The 20,713-nt window shown below is 39.8% G+C and overlaps 1 protein-coding gene across 2 annotated transcripts; it reads left to right on the top strand.

Moving 5' to 3' along the window:
* Window positions 1-3,200: 3,200 nt before the first annotated feature.
* Window positions 3,201-19,991, top strand: dync1li2 (dynein, cytoplasmic 1, light intermediate chain 2). 2 transcript variants are annotated; one of them, XM_010863938.4, is made up of 13 exons: window positions 3,201-3,470; window positions 4,209-4,282; window positions 4,449-4,565; window positions 4,653-4,883; window positions 8,497-8,663; window positions 12,642-12,735; window positions 13,415-13,550; window positions 13,696-13,807; window positions 13,910-13,969; window positions 14,678-14,722; window positions 14,857-14,974; window positions 16,163-16,285; window positions 16,893-19,991. In XM_010863938.4, the coding sequence occupies exons 1-13, from the start codon at window positions 3,376-3,378 to the stop codon at window positions 17,000-17,002; spliced, it is 1,482 nt and encodes a 493-aa protein (XP_010862240.1). In that variant the 5' UTR covers window positions 3,201-3,375; the 3' UTR covers window positions 17,003-19,991. The 2 variants fall into 2 exon arrangements, with proteins under 2 accessions (XP_010862240.1, XP_019900704.1); XM_020045145.2 differs by having other exon boundaries at window positions 3,204-3,470; window positions 16,898-19,991.
* The last annotated feature ends 722 nt before the right edge of the window (window positions 19,992-20,713 follow it).

The raw sequence follows: 20,713 nt of genomic DNA, 5'->3' as shown, positions 1-20,713 counted from the left end.
GACAGAACCAGCCTCTACCCCTACAATTCTCAATAGAGAAGAAATCTATAATCTCATTAGATTTCATGTTTCATCAATTAGCATGCATGAAATGCAATCTAACAAATGAGAAGTTATTTCATAATTTGGTGCAGTTACAGCCAGGGAATAAACATTTCCAAGACATGAAACCGTATGTTTTTATCAAACAATGCTGTCAATACATGCAGCGTCACAAGCTCATCAAATGCAGTCTGAGGGAATAATGTGCCTTAAGAAATAAGCCACCTATTTGGGAACCTGACTATACCCATGCTGTTTCCCATGCAGGCAGTTCAGATACCAGATCTAATGCAATTATAGATGTTCATTCAGGTCCCCAGGGAGGCCTTCAATAGCAGCCACTAGGGGCAATGTTGGCTCAGTCCCCATAGGGTTTTAGCCACCCAGCATTTGACCAAACAGGATGTTTCTGTACTTTTTAATATTGTTATTTTACCTCCTTTTTCCTCCCGTTGCAATTACATGAAGCAAAATTCATGATGATGGCTCTGCCTTGTTGAAGCAACTCCCAACAGGCTCAGGAAAGTCAATCAGGACATCTGCCTGCCGAGCTCATCCTACCAAACCGTTTTTATTATCACACTGCTCACTTAAGCAGAAAGTTTCTACACCTAGAGGAGAGCGCATTTTCCAGCAAACCATCACAATTGCGCTTGTAAGGATCCAACCCACTAGGAGTTGATGGAGCGTGACAGCATAACGCAACACCATCCAAAATCCTCCCCATCACCCCTGGATGGTGCTGAGCTAATTTGCCCTACCATTTCTACAAGAGTCCCAGGCACAGTTGGTATGCCGTGATCAAAGACTTGATCACAATGACACTATATTAATGTGGAAAAGTGACTTAGACCACTGTGCAGTTATGTTATTAGTTTCAGGAATAAGGTGTCTTTAACCTAGCTACTTTTCCCCCTGAATACTGTAAAATAAATGTTTCTGTTATGCCTGCTATGGTTAGATTAGCTTTCTCCTTTAGCACAACATAACATTCATCAAGAAATAACATGTTTTGGAAAGCAATAATCCTATGTGGAGAGTGTCACCTTGTGTCATAACTACAGAATTACGTCAACTGTTCAATGTGAAAGTATCCTTAATGATCAACAAATGTATTTTAATGGGACCACAGTTTGGGAGTAAGCATTTTATTAAATAAAGTATTAGTAGTATTAGTAGTCATTGTTGTTATTTTTTGTTTGTAATAGTTGTTGTTAAAAGTACGCACTGGAACCATACAGGGAGTAGTTTTTCTTTTTTATGCTGGGCAGTGTATCAGAGACTATTGTATTATATTTAAGGGGTGCAGATACCCTCTCTAGGTACAGAGAACGCTCCCTAATTGTGTGTGCTAAAAATATAGCTGGCATGACAATAAAATGAAAAATGTGTAATATATTGCATGGAAGTAGAGAACAATAATTGCCATTCAACTGAATAGCAGTATAGAGGCATGTTTTAGGCTTCTAATGAGACAAAGAATGGCAAATATTTTTTTCCATAAGGAGTAGGCTTCTCTACACTGACAATGGGGGTAAAGGTATTTCGGTCCAGTTCCACATGGAACAGAGTTCTGGTATTCAATTCAGTCAGTATCCCTGTATCATTGTGCCCCTTCATTCCCTGCAATCTACCCTGGATCTATGTACGGGGAAACCCAGATGTATGAGGAGTCTGTTGAGAATTATCTACAGCAATAATGTAGACGTCCCAGTTCAAATGTCTGGCCTGGTTGTCTGTTTTAAAGCTCTGGTAGGGCAAGTGGGTCTCTGTGTCTCTCCATAATCTCAGCATTATATATCTGCTCTATTCATTTCACAGTGGCATTATTCACACAGTGATTCATGCTTTTGGGATTGTTCAGCTTTACAGCCCAGATGTAATTATTGATTGCTGTCATTCTAGTTTGAACTACTGGAAAGCAAGCTTAAAAGGGTTTGGTATGGTTGTTTCATGTTTTTACTTGTGAATACTTATTATGTAATGATTGTGTGCATTGATTGGTGTTAATATTAATGATAATAATGTGTATCTGAGAGGCATTAGCTAAAACATTACAACACTTTACATTTAGTGAAACGATGTGTGAACAAATTGAGAACCAAATGTAATTGGTGAAATTATTGTTTTCTTCCAAATTGTTAACAGTTTACATTTAGGTGTAGTTTATAAAGGCGATTAAGTAGTTTACAATGGAATGTTCATAGACAGTTTGTAAATCTGTTATCTGAGTACTAGTTTATTAAACTAATGACTACAATTGTTATTGATTAGTTTGCCTACATTGTTGTATTATTCAGCCAGTGCAGTCCCACACTCAGTATAAGGCAAGCAGCTAAAAAAAAAGCACACAGCTTAAACTAATGTGGTATTTTTTGTGTAAATTTTATTACATAAATAAAGAGCTAAAACTACTAGACCTTTATAAAGTATTCTTCTTAAAGTATTCTTAAGTAAATAACCATTAGGAATGACACATTGTCTGTTCAATTGGTTCCGCTACGATAGTAAATAACAGAAAGGCAAAAATATAATATAGTTTTGTTGGTGTATTTTGAAGGGAAAAAAGCTCAAATGTTTTGTCTCTTGTAAAGTAAGAAATGTACTGCAATTCGAGCATGGTTAACGTATGATCCCTACTCGTTCCACTAGGTGGCGTTTATTTATATCTGCAATTTATGTTCTGCGCTGCGGCGAGTTAATTCTATTTATTCCAACATCTGATGCGCAGTCAGCTCTCCCCGCCCCAGGCTTGCCCAATCGTATGATGGCCTAAGTTGTGCAACTGATCCCGGACCAGTCGTAAGACTACAATGCACGATAGAAGGGAAAGGGATGACATCATGCAAGCCAACGCGTACTGAGCACTCTATAATTATGCCTGATCACAATTTGCCTACACAACACTTTCATGACAAGTTGCTTTTGTTCTTTACTTATACTAAAATAAATTTTGTATTTGCTTATATATAAAAATAGATATCAGATATCGTTTTGGGGTGGAGACTGTCTGAAAGCTAGAGATAAATAGGTGCACTCGGTTTAGTTCGCAAAGTGTGGTACAGTAGCTGGCAAATTATTTTGATTATGACAGACAAATAGTTAGGTCATCAGTATTATCACCAAAAGTTGTCATTAACTTTGACCTATTGTCTATATGTCTTTCTTTATTGACAATTGGCTACTTCTCTTTGTTGTTTATTTAGATTTTGAAAGAGCAATGCAGCGCCACGCTACGGAATTGGTTGCAGTGTAAATCGCGTGTACAGAGTTTTAACCAGGTCCTAGGGCGACCAAGTCGCGCCTTGCTCTTTGTGGCTGTGTAGAAAGAAGATGGCTCCCGTTCTGGAGAAGAAGCTCCTGGGCGCAGCCGGGGCAGGCGACACTATGGAAAATAACACTGAAGACGAGGAAGGACAAAACCTATGGCACGTTCAAGTACTCTTGATTTACAATTACACATTTTCCGTAACGCAAAGGCTTTTTGCTGACTTGTTCATTCTGCTTTGTCACTGCCGGGTGCTCCCATAAAAAACCGGCCCGGATGCCTTCAAATCAGTAGGCTAACATTAGCAAGCTAGCTAACAAAAGAAAATAATTAGTTATATTGTAACTATAGTAAACGGTTGCTAGGTAGGCTACTACGGAATAACTTCGCTAATTTCTCTTGTCATTATTTATTTAAGAATTAGTCTATTAATGATAGCTAGCCCAGTAAGATAAATTGAAGAATTCCTGCACCCACACCCAACGAATAACAAACAGGTCAAATGTCTCTATAAACTAGTCTGTAACTATCGACGTTAGCTCAGCAAGCGAACCCATTTAACCGCCAAATCAATACTAATTTCTAGTTAGCTAGTTGTAAGGTATCTGATGGTTCAGGACTAAACATGTAGCAAAGGTTTACTTGTTACGGCTAGCACAGGTGCATATCTGTTGTTGTTATACCAGTCACACTTGTTAAAATATTACTGAAATTATAGCTAATCGCTGTCAATGACAGCTTATTGACGTTACCTGGGTAACCTGACACCTGTCAGACCAGCTAATCGGCGGAATACGTTAGAGCCAGCTAACGGTGTTTGTAGGCAGACCGCAATAAAAGCTGATGTTTATTTTGTCATTTATTGTTAGCGAACTAATTTTATTGTTGTATCCTTCAGGACTTTAATTCTCAGCGAGGTTTCCACACGTTCAAGTTCTAAGTTGCCATCCGGGAAAAACATATTGGTTTTTGGTAAGTGCAAATCCATAAACTTTAACGTTAATCACAAAAGATAGGGGACTATAGTATTAACTCAGTTTCAGGAGAGGTTGCATATGTATACCGATAACATTTTAATGTATTCAGTAAAGGGAAACCATAATATTAACCAACTTTCTCTTTTTATTTTTCCTATTAGGGGAAGATGGGTCAGGAAAAACAACACTTATGGCAAAACTTCAAGGAGCAGAACACAATAAGAAAGGACGAGGGCTGGAATATCTGTATCTGAATGTCCATGATGAGGACATAGATGGTAAGTTATTGTCTCAGTGGCCCAACAAATGATTGCCCTGGGTTATGTTGTTTTTGTTAGTGACTGTGAATCTCTCAATTTCTGCAGACCTTACACGTTGTAACGTGTGGATCCTAGACGGAGACTTGTATCACAAAGGCCTCCTGAAGTTTGCTGTGACAGCAGAGTCCCTGAACGACAGCTTAGCAGTGTTTGTGGCAGACATGTCAAGGCCGTGGACCATTATGGAGTCACTCCAGAAGTGGGCCAGTGTGTTACGTGATCATGTGGACAAGCTCAAGATCCCACCGGAGGAGATGAGAGAGATGGAACAGAGGAGTATGTAGTGTTAAACTAATTTGCTTTACCTCTACTGCTGCAAAGGCCAGTCATAACTATGAGCGTTGCTTGTTTGTAGTCACACAGGAGGTGCCTGTAATCGTTGCTCTTTCTATTGCAAGAATCTGGTTGCTTGTTGAGTTGTTGACATGGTTTTGTACCCCATCAGAGAGGGCAGAGGATGTGGATGCTTGGCTGGTTTTTCATATGAAGGAAGTGGCAGTACAAAGCATGGACAATTAAGTTTAAAATGACTTGTTGTTATGGTCATTATTATGCCCCATGTTTATCAGCTGTGTGTAGTCATGAGGACTAAAGACTTTCTCTGATGATTTTTGATGCACTGAACGATCCCATCCTGATCATTTAAATAGTGTTTTTTCTAGTCTGTTCTGAAGTTGCGTGCTCTTACTAGTTTTGCCAGAGGTTATCTCTTGAGCAGGCAGTGTTTAAGTTCTGGGGTGGATTCTTAAGAGACTGCTTTGAATTTGCGGTCCACAACTGAGCCAATGCCTTGTTTATCTGCCCAAGGGATAGTTTCAGAAATGTTTTGTCAGGTTCTAGACCTAGAACTACTCTAGACTTCTGTTTCTAATTGGAGAACCAGTTGAATTTAGTGATAAACTGAAATGTGTGTTGTGTGAAAGAGGAAAGGGAAGTGGCAAATGTATAATGTTTATTTAAGCAAAAAAGCTTTGACAAAAAAGTACTAACACATTACTGGATTCTAAGCAAATATTGAGTGGTGGCCTATTTTGAATAAACTAAGGCAAATACTGAACCAATTATCTGTGATTTACTAAATCTATACTCTAGGCTAAATCAAGTGTTTTCATACGTTTAATGTCGGGGCCCACAAATGTTAATCTGTAGCAGAGGACCCCCTACTTTTTTAAAATATTTTTTGTATCATGTTCTTAAAATAAGTATTGTACTGGAATGCTTGCAGCAAACTAATATGAATAATTTTTACTCTTACTTACTGGATAAACATTTGATTCTCATTGGCTGAGTGACAGATAAATTCAAGGACTCTAGTTTGAAAACCCCTGGGCAAAAGGACAGAATTTAGGTTGATGGATCCTTGGTTTGGCAATTGTGTTGTTCTAGTAAATATGTTTTACTTTGTTCAATAGTATAGGTCTGTTTTTGGCTTGTTTCCTAAAATATTCGCCCACAGTGGCAAGACTGATACATTAATACTCTCCCTGCCAAGCTCTTTTTTTTTTAATACTTGCCCATCCACAAATGATGCCATCTTTCCAATATAGCGGTGTAGCATATCATCCAGACAGTGGTCATCTTTCAGGATGTCAGAAATGATGTCATCGTTGCACATGTCAGAATAGTGCGACATATCCAAAAGGAGGAGGAGCCAAATTCCTGGTGTCCACGTCCATGCACTCTTACAGCAGTGTTGCATCATGGTTGCTTCTGACACCAGAATGAATCTAAGCATGAAAGAATTAACCAGTTGTGGTCAAGGTCCAGCTTTATGGTGCCTCTCTAGCAGCTGTTTTTATCCTGGCTGTAATTTACAGTAAAATAATACAGATTGACAGTATCCCATTCACATAATGCCCTAGCAATTTAATCCAAAGCAACTTCTTGCCAGTAAAACTTATGTATCTGCCTTATAAGACCACAGCTGAATTATGTAAGATTACTTTTATACTTTGAATTGATTGTAAATGTGTATCTAACATGCTGTTAGTCTGTTTGGCCACACCTGTGTTTGTACTAGAACAGTTAAGTAGGCAAAGTCCAACAATGACTTGCACCCTTATTTCTCTTTCCTTCTGATTTAAATTGGTGTCAGATTGAGTAGAAATCTGTAATCATAACAGTCCAGATAACGGCTAGACCTGGGACCTCCGTAGTCTCTCAGGCACTGAATTATCTTTACTACTGTGAAGACATTTGTCGCTCAGCTAGGTTATGTAAGAATTGTAGGGCTATGCTATCTATGTCATCCTCAAAAAAGCCTAAATAACAAAGTAGTTCCAGCCTGAGAGTATATATTCTGCAGGGATAACCATGTGATTTGAGCTTGCTATCACACAAGCAGTCATTTGTTTTTCTAGGAGACTATTGTTTGTCCACTAGAGTCTAAATGTCATAACATTGCATTTTTGCTGTAGCTGTTTGGGGAGCACATGTGTATCATCTGTTTTGTCTCCCTTACTTGTCTGTTGCATCCGGGTTCTACTGTAGCTTTGGCTGGCGGGGATAAGACCCTGAACGGGCAGCGGGAGTGCCTGGGTCAGAGGACACAGGCCTGGCCACCTGACATGTAAAGACTCTGTTCCTTGTAGATGAAGGTCCTGTAGCAGCGCTGTCTTTTTGGGACATAGCAACATTCCTTAAGTTCCTGAGGAAGGGAAGTGGCTTCCCAGAGAACCCCTGACAGCTGCAGTACTAGGATCCAGTGGACAGACTGCGACAGTGCCCTGTTGAGTCATCTTCATGGTATCCAGACCCGCTTGTGGAAATGGACCTGTGTATTGATTTGTTATTCTTCATCCTTGACAACAGTAATCATGTTAGTAAAGCTCTTTGCGGTGTAAATAGGGTGGACATTTTTAAAATAGAAAAACTAAAACTTGACTGCGCAAATATGACACAAAGGTAATTATTGTGAATCAAGTTCACCTCTGAGAAATTGGTGTGTCATGATGTCTGATTAGATTGATCTGTTTTTACAAGGCCTTTAAGTATAGCAGAGAGCATCCAAACCACCTCACAATAGAAAAGCACTAATCAAGATTGGGTTATTAAACTACCCCAAACTTGGTGGTCTGATGTTTGAAATCCACCAAGGCCAATTGTGTCCCTGTAGGAGCTACAGTGTTTCACAGTCTGGTTGTGACAATTTGTCCATTTGTTGTTTCATGGTGTTAATCAAAGGGTGAGAGTCCCAATTGAATATTTTTTTTAGATTGGTGGGTGAATATGTACTCAGTCAAAGTATAAAAGTGAGTTGTAAAGTGTTTGTTTTCATTTTGACAGTGTACAGTCTAGGGTGTGTAAGTGTCTCTTGTAGCAATACTAAGAGACAAGCTCATGTTTTCATATTAAGTTAGACCCAGCCTGAGTAGAGAACTGAAATGATGGATGGGTTTTGTTCTTGATTACAGCAGACTGTTATTCATTTGTATGTTAAAACCCAGTGGGAGTTCATTCTCCAGCCCCAGAGCTGGAGCCGGCAGGAGATGATCTGATGTCAGATCAGCTCATGTCTACACACCTGGTGCAGACCACAGTGAGCATGGCCTTAGGAACAGGGAGGTTAAGGGGTTGACTGGAAGCCATCACACCTTCCTCTCCAAAGCACAATCTGTAAAGAACAGAGACTAGTGATTTTGTTTCCCATGTTAGGTTACTCTGTCTGTAAACCCAGGGCCCTAGTTAAACATGTCCCGTTTCCAATGATGTCCCATGTGAAGTTATTGTCCTGAATGCAATTTTTTTTTATATATATATATATATCCCAGGAAAATATTGTCTCTGTGTAAAACCTGTTGAATGATGTGGTGAGGAGATCTAAACCTCCGTATGAAAATCAATGTGTTATGACTAATCTAACCATGCAACCTTCCTCTCTGCTCCATAGTGGTAAAGGCCTTCCAGGAGTACACAGAACCGGAGGGGGCTGACCCAGCCTCCCCGCAGAGACGTGGTCCTCCTGCGGGGGGTGATGATGAGGGCGTGGTGTTACCACTTGGGGACAACGTACTCACACACAACCTGGGCATCCATGTACTAGTAGTTTGCACAAAAGTAAGTTGAGGTCCTATTGTTGAATATACCTACAATTAGTAGGCAACTGACTCTCCACTGGTGGTCTGCTTCCTGGTTCTTGCCAGATCATCCCCTGTCTAGAGTCATTGATTTTCGGTGGTTGCCCATAAGACCGCACATTCAAGCCATGAAAGCACTGTATTATTCAATGGCTGTGAGCATTTGGTGAATGGCTGCTTTAGAAGAACACCAGTTTGCCGTCAGCAGTACTTCACATGCTGGTCATGACAAGGATGTACTGAATGAGCTCTTTTCATTTATTTTTGTTTCTCCATGGCCTTTAGGGAGAGATGTTATTTATTTTACTTCAGCGGAATTCATCTTTGGTCTGTTGTGGAGTCTGTTGATACTCAGTCTGTTGATGTCTTCTCCACTGTTCGTAGGGTGTTCGTGGACTTAATGTTACATGTGGAATGTCTTAAAATGCTGTATTTCTCAGTACATTATTACCTAGATTTTTGACAATGTTGGATTGATTGAGAACTACAGTTGTTGTCAAAATTATTTGCACGATGCAGTTTATTCAAATAATATAAAATTTCTTAAATGAGACAGTTGAAATTAAAACATGTTGCTGTATATATACGGTAACAATCAAAGGTTTGGGCACCTACTCATTCATGGGTATTTTTTAAGGTTTACTGTTTCCCACATTGTACAATAAAGTGAAAACATCAAAACTATAAAATTACACATCAAAAAAGTATTAAACAAAAAAAAATATATATATATTGTAGATTGTTCAGAGTAGTCTCCCTTTGGCTTGATGACTGTTTTGCACACTTTGAATTCGCTCAACCAGCTTTATGGGGTAGTCATCTGGAATGCATTTCAATTAACATGTGTGCCTTATTAAAAGTTAATCTGTCAAATTTCTTTCCTTAATTTGTTTGAGCTAATCAGTTGGTTTGTGACTTAGTAGGGTAGGTATACAGAAGACCATCATTATGTCTGTACTGTAGTAATCCATATTATGGTAAGAAATGCTCAAATAAGGAAAAGGAACCACAGTCCATCCTTCATGACATGAAGGTCATTCAGCATTTTCAAGAACTTTAAAGGTTTCTTCAAGTGCAGTCACAAACTATCAAGCACTATGATGAAACTAGCTCTCATCAGGACCGCCACAGGAAAGGAAGACTTCGAGTTAACCTCTGCTGCAGCGGATAAGTTCATTAGAGTTACCAGCCTCCGAAATCTGTAACTGCACCTTAAACTGGAGCCCAAAACTTTTTCACACTGTTCAAATAACAGAAAACATCAACTGTTCAGAGGAGACTGCATGAATCAGGCATTTATGGATGAATTTCTGCAAGAAAAAACGACTGAAGGTTACCAATAACAAGGAACTTGCTTGGGCCAAGAAACACAAGAAATGGCCATTAGGCTGGTGGAAGTCTATCCTTTAGTCTGATGAATCCAAATTTGTGATTTCTAACGGCTGTGTCTTTGTGAGATGCAGAGTGGGTGAACGGATGATCTCTGCGTGTGTGGTTCCCACTGTGAAGCCTGGAGGAGATCGTATGATGGTGTGGGGCTGCTTTGCTGGTGGCACACTTTGCTGGTGATTTATTTACAGTAGAATTCAAGGCGCACTCAACCAGCATGGCTACCACAGCATTCTGCAGCAGTACGTCATCCCTTCTGGTTTGCGCTTAGTGGGACTATCATTTGTTTTTCAACAGCACAATGTCCCATAAAATGCCGCCAGGCTGTGTAAGGGATATTTGACCAAGAAGGAGAGTGATGGTGCTGGATCAGATGACCTGGCCTCCACAATCACCTGACCTCAACCTGGTTGACATGGTTTGGGGTGATTTGGACTGCAGAGTGAATGAAAAGCAGCCAACAAGTGCTCAGCATATGTGGGAACTCCAAGACTGTTGGAGAAACATTCCAGGTAACTACATCCTTGAAGCTGGTTTAGGGAATGCCAAGATTGTGCAAAGCTATCATCAAGGCAAAGGGAAGTTTCTTTGAAGAATCTACAATACATTTTGTTAAATTCTTTTTTTTTATTTTTTATATCCAGCTAATTTTACGTTTAATCACATTCATGTCTAACGCTAATCCCTAGTTTAACATTCCTAGTTTCACATCCCTAGTTTCAACATGCACTGCCTGTTGCCAACTTAGTAAAAGGGGGTTGTATGTTTGGAGACCCCTTGCTCAGTGACTTGAGAAGCCTGACTGCAATTTTCCAAGACTCACATGAACATACCAGAGTCCTTCTCGCACAATTTCATGTAGACTGATTAAACTAAATAAGAGCTTTTTCAGAAAGCACAATGTCTCTGTTTGCAGAAAACAAAATTTAAGCCTGCAAAGAAAAAATAAAACCCTCCCAATAGTCAAACATGGAGGACATTCAGCAATGTTTTGGTGTTGCTTTGCTGCCTCCTATGGCTATAGGAAGCTTAATTGCAGTTAATTTTGGAGACCAAATAGAGAGACATGGTGAATTATTTGAAGAGCATGGGTGCCAGTACTTTTGGCCGTTGTTCTTATGCACATCACCGCAGAGTTGACCAAAACCCACACTCCCCTCTTACTTTGCGTAAATGTCCTGCAAACCTCAGAGGTCCCTTATTGTTATTTTCAACTGGTAACCAAGCAGTTAGGGAAGCAGAGAAATGTTTTTGACCGATCCGTGTTAAGTTTACCACCTCTTTTAGACTATTTTTACCACCTCTTTTACCACCTCTTTTAGCGCTATTTGTGTTGGTTACCGGTTCATAAGAATAACATATCTCAGGCAGTTTGGTGTATTACCAGTATTCCATGGCTAACTGTTGATCACACACTGTTAGCTGTAATATTGGCCATTTACCACACCTTGTGCCTCATAGCTTTAGTATTCGAGTGCAGTGTATTTCAATATAGTAATTTATTTTGTCAATTGTGTCATTATGGACATGACCGCACAGGTTACCAATCTTGTTATATTGGAAAGATAATGCCAGCAATACCGTGGTTTATCTGGATAATAAGGGTTTTCTTGGTTTGACGAGTTGATGTTCCACTGCACTTATTTTATGACAGGATCCTACATTTTTAATTAGTACTGCCATGTCTGCCACAGCCATTTTTGATTTCAGGAAGTGGCTAATCCAGCACTTGTTTAGTCATGCTCAGCTAGTCAGTCTTGTTGTCAATGTGTGTGTGGGGGGTGTGTGTGGGGTGTGTGTGGGGTGTGGGTGGGGTGTGGGTGGGGTGTGGGTGGGGTGTGGGTGGGGTGTGGGTGGGGTGTGTGTGTTGTCTGACTATACTCATGGGGACCAAATGTCCCCATGAGAATAGTAAAACCTGAAAAATTGGACTCATGGGAACCTTTTGCCGGTCGCCATGAGGCAAAAGTAAATGTCGGGTTTAGGTTTAGGGTCAAACTTACAATTCATTTTAGAGTTAGAATTGGGTTTTCTTTAAGGTCCAGGCATTGTTGGTTAATTTTAGGGTTAAGTTTAGGCATTACATCTAGGTAAAGTTTAGGCATAAATGTTACTTTATTGAGGTTAAGTTTAGGGTTAGGGTTAAGATTAGGGCAAGGGAGCATGCAATTTCTATTTTGTGGTCCCCATGAGGATAGCCATACAAACGTGTGTGTGTGTGTGTGTGTGTGTGTGTGTGTGTGTGTGTGTGTGTGTGTGTGTGTGTGTGTGTGTGTGTGTGTGTGTGTGTGTGTGTGTGTGTGTGTGTGTGTGTGTGTGTGTGTGTGTGTGTGTGTGTGTGTGTGTGTGTGTGAGATGTGGCAATGTCTGCCCATTAGGTTTTTCTGCCCCGTTCTGGAGGGTGGGAGGAATGACAAGGTGAACGGAATGCGGTATAGGAGAGCTGATAAGAGGGAGGCAGAGTGGTGGAGATTAGCTTGAGTTAATGCAAGTCATTTTTATGTTCCTCAAGAGTGTATCCTTTTCTTGCTCCTTTTAAACTAATGGCCGTGTTCTTCCTTCTTTTCAGTGTGATGCAGTCAGTGTCTTAGAGAAGGAGCATGACTACAGAGAAGAGCACTTCGATTTCATTCAGTCCCACATCCGACGATTTTGCTTACAGTGTATCCTTACCACTCAGACTGTCACTTCTAAGAATTACACACAATTAAAATAATATTGTAGGGCACACACAATGATGTCTAACACTGGGTTTTAACTGGTTTGCCTTGAGAAATGTCCTGTATGAACATGACTTGTGGAATTAGCATTTTTACTTGATAGCACCCATACCCATCAGATAAACCATTTCACTGGTCCGATTATCTGTGCGACTGGCCATACCTCCAAAGAATTGTCACACATCCTTCATGTTTCTTGACTCCTGGTTCTCAGTGAGGCTACATCTGTATTGTAGCTTTTTTTCCCAGCCCTCTAAATTGGTATGATAGCCTGTGAGCATGATTGGCTATACAGCATCATCTGCCCTAGAAACAAAAAACTGTCTGTTATTATGATGAAAAATCTCAGTCAGTGTGTTAACTCAAAGTTTAATTTGTTTTACGGAACCAATTTAGAAAATGTACACGTCATGAGAAATAATTCAAATGATCTAAGAGGGGAGATTTCACAGAAAACATTGTGTGGATCAGAAGAGATGGTGTTGATTTCCATTAAATATATTAATAGGGGAATGTAAGGTGTGCTGCAAAACTGTATACACCAAGGTGTGTCATATTTTTCAAACTTTTGGGATCCTCTGCCCTGTCTTGTTGCTGCATGTTCCATAACCTCACCTGACAGATGGTGCTGCCTTGATCTACACCTCCGTCAAAGAGGAGAAGAACCTGGATCACCTCTATAAATACATAGTGCACAAAACATACGACTTCCAATTTACCACGCCTGCCTTAGTGGTGGAGAAGGACGCTATTTTGATGTAAGTGAATGTTCTGTAATGTGCCCAAACGTTTAGTGGTGACAGGTATACATACCTTAATCTCTGATGGTTATAGTAAAAACACGTTGAGCAGGGCTCAGTATACTTGTACCTCCTATACCAAACAGAACTTTTCTTTTGTTAGTCCATCTGGATGGGACAATGAGAAGAAAATTGCAATTTTGCATGAAAATTTCACGACAGTGAGACCTGAAGACCCCTTTGAAGACTTCATTATTAAGCCTCCAATACGAAAGGTAGGATTGTCAGACTTGTATAGATAAGAGCCATGACCTTTTCCGTTTCATTCTGATGTTCCTTATGCAACTTCCTTTGACATTCACGCATTGTCGCTCCAGCTGGTTCATGATAAGGAGATAAACGCGGAGGATGAGCAGGTGTTCCTTATGAAGCAACAGGTAGGTGTGTTTAACATTCTAGAACCAACTCCGGGGTGACGTTCATGTTTACATTGTCATACTCTTTTCTCCACTTTTAAAGATACTGGCTGGATGGCAGTGAGCGGAGAAAGTGATTGGTTTGGTTCAATTGTAGATTGTTTAGCAAGTTTCATTTCATCAGCATCAAAAGCATGGTTTTTCCTTTTCCACACAGGGCAGTCAGGACCCTGACAACTCCCATGGCTTTAGCCTGACTGGGGTCAATTTTATGTTTTTTTTCCTCTAAATTGCTAGGATATCCTACTTATTTTACAATATTTACAACACCCTAAGCCTTACAAAGTGTCTAACTTCTTAAAACGGAAATATTAATGGAAATGGTATAATCTTTTCAGCTTTATATTTACCCAAAGTCCTTCCTTCACCTAGTTTTTTTAAAGACGCCATCTGCTGAAGAACAAAAAGTCTGCTCATTTGGGCTTCTCACTTCCTCCTCTTGTCAAGAGAACCTCCTTCATAGAAATCCAATTCCTCTTTGTATTGGGTTTCAGTCATTTCCTGTTAGGATCCTGTACCAGGATCTATCCAAGACAGTGTTTTCCCCCCTACTGAGTTTTCAATTTTTTATTTTATTGGGGTTGGAAATATAAAATGTCGAATGTTTGGCAATATGTAATTTGTTTCTGATCCTTTTCTATTCCCTCATCCCTTTTCCTTGTTGATCAGTCATTGTTAGCCAAGCAGCCTGCCACACCGACCAGAGGAACAACCGTAAGTGTGATCTTTACCTCCCACAACCCTAGCCTCTTGACAAATAACTGTTTAATGACCATCATTGCATCAATAGGAGCCATTAATGTAATTTGCCACACTCTACCCTGCTCTGTTTTATGTCCTTGTTTTAGGAATCTCCTGGACGGGCTGCTTCTGGTTCTCCTCGGCCCACTGGACGTACAGGCCCTACCAATGTGGCCAGTGTCTCGCCAATGACTACAGTGAAGAAACCTGACCCAAACATGAAGGGTAAGTAGGCCCACTGAAACAGACGCCCCTCCCTTTACAGAGCACCATGGAAACATTTGTATGGGAACTGGCAGTAATTTGAGCAACACTTCTAATGGGAGTTGGAAGTGTGTGACTGCTGTGTGACTACTGCCCCCCTGAGGTATACATTCAAATAGTGTGTGTGTGTGTGTGTGTGTGTGTGTGTGTGTGTGTGTGAGAATCAATCAATTTATAAATTTATAAAGCCTTTTTTACATCAGCAATTGTCACAAAGTGCTTTTAAAAAACACTGAAACCCCAAGGAGCAAGCAACAACAATGTTGAAGCACAGTGGCTAGGAAAAACCTAGAGAGGAACCAGGCTTTGAGGGGTGACCAGTGTGAACAAGTTATAATAATTAGTAAATGCATTTGGGTTGTGTCCAAAGTCTGTAAAACCTAATCCAGGTCAAAAGCATGACCAGATGGACAAGGACAAGGACAGGGACAGGAGGGTGGGGTGGGGAGTGGTTATCAGACTAGCAGCTGGAATCGTCAAGGTTATTGTCTTGATCTTCAACACAGCCAGGAGGACTTTGGACTGTGGCAGCAATGAGTCTTTAGAGCCTGGTACTCAGGAGATGTGGGCCAAGACTTCATGTCCTCCTAAGTTTGAACGGAGCAGGAGACAAGAACATTTAGAGAGTGCATTCTTTAGTTTTACAAGGATTTACAGTGGAGAAGGAGAACAGACCGTACTCCCCACGGCACAATAATATAGCAGTGTTAAACCTTGGGGCTGAGACAGGGGGGTCTAGTGACACTGTGACCCTATCTGTGGGAGGCCCCGGACAGGGCCCAACAGGTAGGATGTCAATCCACCCACATTGCCAAGCATCAACGTGTGTGTGCGTGTGCGCTCGTGTAAATTAAACCACATTTTATTGAGACTTGCAACCCCACTGTGTGGTTGATTGCTTTTGGCAAGGACAGGTGGGGAGGAATGGAATTGGATAGCTTGGACAGTTAATCTTCTAGGAAAGCATGTGCTTTGAATTTAACAACATAGTTTGTGTTAATTTTAAACGTGATCCCATTTTATGCCTTGAATGTTTTATCTTTTAAAGATAAAATAACATACTATAATATCTGCACGGGAGAAACAACTTCTTTAAATTGTATGTCTTGGTTCAGATCCTAAAGGATGCTTGTCTCGTGTGTTTCTCAGGCGCAGCAGCAAATGAGGGAGTCCTGGCCAACTTCTTCAATAGCTTGTTGAGTAAAAAGACTGGTGCCCCTGGGAGTCCAGGAGCTGCAGGAGCAGGATCTCCAGGATCTGTCAAGAAAACTGGTATGATCTCCTCTGGTGTGGACATCCAGTGCCTCACTGACTCTTCTCTGGGTTAGCCGCTTGTTGTTATTGTCTTTGGACTATGCTTTTGTCTGAAGGTTTACTTGTGGAGCCTGAGAGGGGGCGGGGTTGGCAGGTTTTAGACTAGGGGAAGAGTTCCGCTCAACGTCCCTGCCAATGGAGGATCGGGTGAAAGGCCTGTATGCATGGAACAGCTCTGCTGTCAACCTCTGGCTGCATGATGTCTCAAAACCACCTCAACTGACATCAGGCACTTACCACATCTGCCTGTTTCTTTTCTAATTTTTTGTTCATCCTTTCAGTTTGAAGTTGCTTTAACCCATTGTCCCAACGTCCTCACATGCCCTTGTGTCCTCCTGGCCTGTACCAATAATGATATAAAACTGAGAGAATATGCATGGATTGTTTTTCAGTGTATCGTGATTGGTTTTGCATGGGTGCACCAATCGTGCGAAACTCCCAGCATGGAACCGCACATCAGATTCCATCCGCTTGCTGGCTTGGTCTTAACAGTCAATGTCTTATTTATAGTACAAGCACAGAAGCTACAGGAGATTACTTTCTGTTTTCTCTTTTATTTTCCAAGGGCAGAAGCCGGTTTTGACTGACGTCCAGGCAGAGTTGGATAGAATGACTCGCAAACCGGACGCCATGGTTACCACTAACAACACACCACCAACAGAGAACGAAGCGTGAATGCAAAAACAGCATTGTCCACTAGTTTGGAAAACAAACACATACACAAGCTTAAAAAATACGAAATGACCAAATTCTCAGTGTGTATATCACTCAGCAACAGACCGTTGTTTCACCAAATGAGTTTGAGATATCAGATATATTGGTTATTTTGGTGACAGAGAAATAATTAACGTTGAAGGTTTGGAGATGGAGAAAGTTGAAGACTTTGCTGTATTTATCCTTATAACTTCAATTGTAAAGTTTCTTTTTGCAAGGGATGTCTGGTTAAATAATGTGTGCACACTCCCTGGGAAGCAGCCAAATCCCCTGGTCTGCAAGCCCCCAGTTAGCTCGGGAAACTCCCTCACAAGCTTAGAGTGGAAAAGTACTGTGGCTTCTTATTCAGCTAATCTTATGGAAGTAAAGCGGTTGCTATTAAAAAGTCAATTTAACCCTGAGTATATCCATTTAAAAACAAAGTATGTTCTAGAGTATTTAAAAAGGTCAGAGATATGATACTGATGTATTTATATAAAACAAATCTCTGTACTTCAAATGTTTTTCACCATTTACCGATTAGAAAACAGGTTAGCTGTATCTCATATGTTAAACTCCACTGACGTCATGACACTAATGTGACACAGATAGCTGATGAACAGCGAGGTTTGCCAACAGAAATGTCAGGTCCAACCAGTAATCTCTAAGGATTCTGTAAATATCAGCAAAATTGCAATTCTAGCTTTTGTTTGATTTTGTACAAAAAAATCAATTGACAAAATAACGAAGAAATGTCTCTTATAAAACAAGCATGGTTGGGATCGGCAGGTGTAGAGTTTGCAACGAATGCTCTTTTGCCTACAGGTGTGTTTGAAGGGGCAGCAGCTTTCCTACTATAACTCCCAAGTGCCTGGCACAGTAACTGTTTGTGTCATAGTAGAGGTGCTGGTCTACTTAAAGAGGAAATGCACTGTAGCACCAATGGTAAAAGTTTGTTCTGTCTGTCCAGTTCTGTCATTCAAGTAATTTATTTTATTTTTTTGTATAACAAGTCTGTGGTCTTTGCATAAGAATTTTTGCTTACATCCATGGCCTAGATGACATTGTTCGCTTGAGCAATAAGAATGCCTTTCTTTGTATAAACTGTAAAGATATCTAGCTGCAGATTTTTAGATTCCACATGTTTAGAGTATTTGTGTCCCCCAGATGAACACTTGTGCAGCCAAATTGTATGGAAATCAATTGCTATGGTTTCTAATGAAATGGGTTATCCTTAAAAATGAAATGCAGATCTGTTCTTTTTCTGTTTACAATGTTTTGATACAAGCTACAGTATAAGACAGGTCAGGTTAAACATTCCCAATTTTTACATGTAGATGTAGAAATTGCGTCCCAGTAGGAAATTGCTGTATCCACAGAATGTTGTTCAGTGCCCATTTACAATATTGACATTTTGCCTTCAATGTACAGTTTAAAATGTGTCCATCTGCTCACCATCTTCACTCGGTAGTTCTTAGTTAAACCCACATTTGCTTCTCTCCTTAGCAACTTCAAATTGTTTTTGCTTTCTGTTAAGCTTTTTTCTTACATTTTCGATGATTATATTCTCTAATACTGTACCATATCAAATAATTAAAAAAAAAAATCAATTCTTTGCAATGCAGATTGACCACATACAATTTACTTGATCACCCTCAAAACTACAGTCTGAATTAACTTTAGTTAATTTGCAGATCAGCGTTTATAGTCTTGATTACATAAAAACCATGCAATAAAACCTACATGGCTTTTAAAACAACAGAAAAGGAAAGAACAGAATTGGGACCTGGAACCAAAGATGCAGCGATCTGTGTGTAGTATACCCTTGGGTACCCAGGTGACCATCTCTCCTGGCCCTGCTTGGCACAACCATCATTCCAAAGTCCATTCTGAGGCAGTCTATGTAGTTAGCCTGGTAACTAAAGAAGGGAAAAAAACACAAGGTGTGCGGTCTACTTCATATTTGCGTAAACTAATCTATTCGCAAAATGACAATTGGATTTTGATTCTGAATGCTTATTTTTATCTTTAATAGGCAGAAATTAGCTTCTAGGATCTGTTTCTAAAATGCAAGCACAATAGAGACAGTCTGATGCATTACCTTTTGTAGAAGTAAGCCATTTCCCACCCTGGTATTATTGGTAAAACTAGGAAATGCATCCTCTTCATCCTGCCTGCTTAGAACCTGTATTCATGAATTATTCATACAAGTATGACACTTTTATCCCTTAAAATGTTCTGGATTTGTCCCTGGCCTTCAAAATTGCTCAACTTGTTTTTTTAAGGATGTTTAACAAAATATCCAAATAAAGAAAATACAATGTTCCTTAGTTTTTCAGGTGTTTTTCTGACCCACCTGCCCATGGCACTGCATCTACCTATTAGTATTCTGTAGCAGTTACAGCACAAAAATGTATCCTGTTCTTGGCAGGCATTACTACATTGATGACATAGGAATGATATCTTTAGAGTGGGAACAACCTGCCAATTCATCAAATATGGCCATCTTGTGGGTGAAGCACTGCTCAAATGTTTCTCTCCACACAGTTACAATACATCTGCTTTAGACAAAAAGCAAGAAAGATCTGGCTACCTTAAAGAAATTAGTATGTTTGGCTTGTACACTCATGCTGCTTTAAATTTTGCACTTGTTTTGATAATATTGGATATCCCCTGGATTGAATGGAAAAACAGATCTTATAATCTTAGTGATATGCCTTCACTCCATAAAATAATACACTTATAGGAGATGTAAAAGCTTTTGCTTCAAGTTCATCTATTCAGGATATAAATACATTTTAGCCACATGGACTGTGTTTTGTCCAGGACATATTCAGATGAGTGTGATTGTAAGGCTTTAACATGATGCAGTATGTAGCCATGTGGTATCTTGCTTTTTGTGCCGACAAAGATAAGGAAAATTGTCTGTTATCCCTGGCTTCAATAAAACAAAGAATCCAGACTTTTGTTACCTTTTGTTTTCACTGCCTGTTTTTATTGAATTTCACTTTGTCTCAAATCCTGTTAATATGGCCTGGGCCTGTATCCAAAAAGAATCTCAGTAGAAAGGTTAAGCTTAAACTGGAGCCATTATTCTTATTGTATTTGATTAAAACCATTTCTTATGGAGATTCTATTCAAACCATCTGGACATACATACACAACGCAACAGTAGACATCTCTTTGTTTGACAAGGATTTCATATGAGGCTTAGGCTATACTTCACATTTTGTGCTACTATGTAATGCTACCAAGTGAATAAATTATAGAAATTATGCTCTTATTTTATTAACTATTGAATGTTAAATTAAGTTTGATTTTAAATTGTTTAAAAAAAATATGCCTAATTGGGCAAGCCATTTGGCAACTGACACCGCTTCAAGTATCTGCTATACCTTACAAAATCTCATGCAACGTTAACGGTATGTTCTTACAGGTGTACTATGCCAAAGCAATTTAGTGGCTGAACTGGAATGACTTGTTTGATTAATGGTAAAATATGTTTTGAGGCTTGCCAAAAAGTTGTTACAATAATTTGTAGAACACATTTCTTAGCTGAATGTGCATAAGGTTGATAAAGAAAACCATATTCTGCTTTAGAATTATTGACACCATTGGTAAAGAGGAGCAAAGAAATGTATGCAATTATTTAAATGTATGTAATTGTTGTTGATCAGTTTGATCTTACACTGA

This window comes from Esox lucius, chromosome 2 (genome assembly GCF_011004845.1).
Source record: "Esox lucius isolate fEsoLuc1 chromosome 2, fEsoLuc1.pri, whole genome shotgun sequence".
Lineage (NCBI taxonomy): Eukaryota > Metazoa > Chordata > Actinopteri > Esociformes > Esocidae > Esox > Esox lucius.
This window is presented reverse-complemented; position numbering and strand designations above follow the sequence as displayed.

Bases quoted from the DNA above. Each gene is read 5' to 3' on its own strand.
- dync1li2 (XM_010863938.4), top strand. From the start codon at position 3,376: ATGGCTCCCGTTCTGGAGAAGAAGCTCCTGGGCGCAGCCGGGGCAGGC. The intron at 8,664-12,641 runs GTAAGTTGAGGT...CCTTCTTTTCAG, and splicing joins TACTAGTAGTTTGCACAAAA to TGTGATGCAGTCAGTGTCTT. The intron at 13,808-13,909 runs GTAGGATTGTCA...TTGTCGCTCCAG, and splicing joins TTAAGCCTCCAATACGAAAG to CTGGTTCATGATAAGGAGAT.